Source organism: Enhydra lutris, unplaced genomic scaffold (assembly GCF_002288905.1).
Source record: "Enhydra lutris kenyoni isolate GAN:26980312 unplaced genomic scaffold, ASM228890v2 scaffoldscaffold22, whole genome shotgun sequence".
Taxonomy (NCBI): domain Eukaryota; kingdom Metazoa; phylum Chordata; class Mammalia; order Carnivora; family Mustelidae; genus Enhydra; species Enhydra lutris.
This window is the reverse complement of record NW_019154106.1, coordinates 11749476-11753288: the sequence shown is the minus strand read 5'-3', so window position 1 is coordinate 11753288 and position 3813 is coordinate 11749476. Positions and strand designations below refer to the sequence as shown.

Sequence of the window (3813 nt, the reverse complement as noted above, 5' to 3'; positions counted from 1 at the left end):
TGAAAAAGGAACTACTTAGTATATTCAGAATAGTTTACAATTGAGAGCACTTCTGTATACCTCTGGCCTAATCCTTCGGATTAAAAACATTCTAAACTTCTGATCATTTCACAACTACAGAGATGAACCTGGTCGCTTTATTAATTTACCTGTTCCAGTGTGGAAACTTGAAGAAGGTAGATGACTAGTTAATTCAGGGTATGACATGACTCATCTGGGACCCACAAAACTGTCCTGACAACTTTCACTTGTCGTACTATGTGTCATGGACTATGTGTCAGTCACTTTACCCACTTTGCCTTGTTTAATTCCTAAAACAAATATGTGAAGTAGGGTACTGTCACCCATTTGGGAAGATAAGGAAACTGGATCCTAGTGATGTTGGATATCTCACCCAAAGTGACATGGCTACTCAGTGGTAGAGAAAGAGCCGATCACAGGGAGTCTGAATCCAAAGCCTGAGCTCACATCAATCACACAGTACTATGTAAGCATATATAGTACAATGACTAAAACTGCCTTCTGAGAGAAAGAATCTTTGCATAAAGTTATGATCTTCTCAATACTGTACTGTCCCTCTCATGCCCTTTGTAATTTTTTGTTGACTGACATCACCTGTAATGTGGATTATCATTATTATGCCAGGTCTGCAACTTGTCCTTGTGGTCCTTGGGAAACATGTCCACAACCAAGGCCTGGAACAACAGCTCTTCAGTGACCATGTTTATCCTCCTGGGATTTGCAGACCATCCAGAACTCCAGACCCTTCTCTTTGTGACCTTCCTGGGTATCTATCTTGTGGCCCTGGCCGGGAACCTGACCCTTATCTTTCTGATTAGAGGTGACTCCCACCTGCACACACCCATGTACTTCTTCCTCAGCAACTTGTCCTTCATTGACATCTGCTACTCCTCCACAGTGGCCCCCAAGATGCTCACTGATTTCTTCCAGGAGCAAAAGACCATATCGTTCTTGGGCTGTGCTACTCAGTTTTTTTTCTTTGTCAGCATGGGTCTCACTGAGTGCTTCCTCTTGACGGCCATGGCATACGACCGATATGCAGCCATCTCCAATCCCCTGCTCTACACTGCCGTCATGTCCCAGGGCCTCTGTACACGCATGGTGCTTGGGGCATATGCCGGTGGCTTCCTGAGCTCCCTGATCCAGGCCAGCTCTGTATTTCAGCTCCATTTCTGCGGACCCAACATCATCAACCATTTCTTCTGTGACCTCCCACCGGTCCTGGCACTTTCCTGTTCTGACACCTTCCCCAGTCAAGTGGTGAATTTTCTCGTGGTGGTCTCTGTCGGGGGGACATCATTCCTCATCCTCCTCATCTCCTACAGCTACATAGGAGCTGCTGTCTTGAAGATCCGCTCAGTGGAGGGCCGAAAGAAAGCCTTCAACACGTGTGCCTCACACCTGATGGTGGTGACTCTGTTATTTGGGACAGCCCTTTTCATGTACCTGCGACCCACCTCCAGCTACTCACTCAGCAGGGACAAGATGGTGTCTGTGTTCTATTCACTGGTCATCCCCATGCTGAACCCTCTCATTTACAGTTTGAGGAACAGAGAGATCAAAGATGCCCTGTGGAAGGTGTTGGAGAAGAAGAAAGTGTTTTTCCTAGTTCATGAATGAAAATACATTTCTCCAAACTGACAGAGACAAATGATCCCTGGCATCTACCTTCACCTCTGGCATCGGTGAGGGAGACATCTTATGTGCATGGCCATCTATCTGCTGACCCCACCATGAATAATGAAAAGGAGGAAGACATTACTTCCACAGAAACATCACCCCAAGTTACCCTATTCTCACAGTTGGTATTACAACAACCACCTTTTATTGGATGCTTAGTATGTACCAGGCACATCATTTAATTAAATATTCATTGCAGCTCTATGAAGCACATAGTGTCATTCCTTTGTTACAAATGAGGAAATGCAGGCCCAACAAGGAAGACTGATTTACCCAGGGCCATACAGGAAGCCAGAGGCAGAACCTGTCTGACCCAGGTCTTCCCGATTCCAGAACCCAAATGCTACCTTCCACATTCAATAACAAATAGCCCTGAAGTTGCACAAGTGTATGACACTTACTACTGGCATATGGCAGAACCCAAAAAGATAACACTGTGTATGGTTGAGATGAATTAAAAGAACAAGATGCCTACTCCATTAAACACTCTTCCAAGACATTCCTGTTGGACTTCCATTATGACTAGTAAATAACTTGCTAAGACTAAAGAATATCACCTTTGACTGTCTTTCTATCTCAGCTATGTAGGGGCCTAGACATTCTGAACCCCACAGAATCATATCAGTGCTCTTCTTTCCAGTCTCAGTCACTTAAATTGCCTACTTGCTCAGCATCTCCTTGATTTTTACCATATCATCCCTCTACCTGTTTGGCCCCCAATTCCATTTCACAGCATGCCCTCCTTTTCTCATCACATTCCAAGTTCCTCTTGCTCTCTTCTATATGAACCTATTGCTCCTACAAGATCCTTGTTTCTTTACCTGTATAGATGTAACCATGAGAAAATTTTTTTATTAGAATGGCAAAGGCTAGGGGTACCTGGGTGGCTCAGTGGGTTAAGGCCTCTGCCTTTAGCTCAGGTCATGGTCCCGGGGTCCTGGGATCGAGCCCCACATTGGGCTCTCTGCTCAGCGGGGAACCTGCTTCCTGTCTCTCTGTCTACTTGTGATCTCTGTCTGTCAAATGAATAAATAAAATCTTAAAAAAAAAGGCAAAGCTTAAAAGTAAACATAATCTCCACTTCACAGAAGAGTAACTGAGGCCTTGAGAATCTAAGCATCTTGTTTTATGTTATACAAGCTGATAAGAAGTAAATCCAAGGGAGTAAGCTTGATCTCTTGTTCTCAGGGATATGGATTTTCCCATAGGGAAGACAGTAAATATGGTGGGTGGGGGCCATCTCTGGAGCCAGCCTTCCTGGATTCAAATCTGGCTTTGTGATGCACACAAGCTGAGTAACCTCAGGCAAATCACTTAACTTCTCTGTGCTTCACCTGTAAATGGTGGTGGACATGACATCTACTTCATGGGGTCACAGTGGGGAGTAAATTACATTTACAACTATGCCTCACCCACATTGAATGCTTCCGAATCAGAATTGGCTACTTTTGTAATAGGTTCTGCCTTTTAAATAACGTTGAAAGTTAAAGAAAATTAATTCTAGGGTGTACACTCAATCATGTACCCTAATATATTTTTATGAACCCAAAAAAAAAGTAAACATAATACTGAATGCTAACAAAATACAAGAAAATAAGCCCTCTTATATACAGATAGTGAAAACATAAATTGTACTGTCTTTCTAAAGACTTGGTAACATGTATCAAAAAAATCATTCAAAAGTATATGCTTTAGTCCTAACTACTGTCTTTCTAGGAACGTATTCTAAGATGTGGACAAACATCCAAGGATACCCATCACAGAGCTATGCATGATGGCAAAAATTGAAATGACCTTGTAGTCCTCACAAGTCATACCTTATTTCTTTTTTTTTTATATAATCATTTTTTTAATTTATTTTCAGCATAACAGTATTCATTGTTTTTGCACCACACCCAGTGCTCCATGCAATCCGTGCCCTCTCTAATACCCGCCACCTGGTTCCTCCAACCTCCCACCCCCCCACCTCTTCAAACCCTTCAGATTGTTTTTCAGAGTCCAGAGTCTCTCATTGTTCACCTCCCCTTCCAATTTCCCTCAACTCCCTTCTCCTAACTCCCCATGTCCTCCATGCTATTTGTTATGCTCCACAAATAAGTGAAACCATATGCT

The 3813-nt window shown here is 43.2% G+C and overlaps 1 protein-coding gene across 1 annotated transcript; it reads left to right on the top strand.

Annotated features, from left to right (window-relative positions):
* Positions 1 to 675: 675 nt before the first annotated feature.
* Positions 676 to 1641, top strand: LOC111150234 (olfactory receptor 5A1). Its single transcript, XM_022507658.1, has one exon. The coding sequence runs from the start codon at positions 679 to 681 to the stop codon at positions 1639 to 1641; it is 963 nt and encodes a 320-aa protein (XP_022363366.1). The 5' UTR covers positions 676 to 678.
* The last annotated feature ends 2172 nt before the right edge of the window (positions 1642 to 3813 follow it).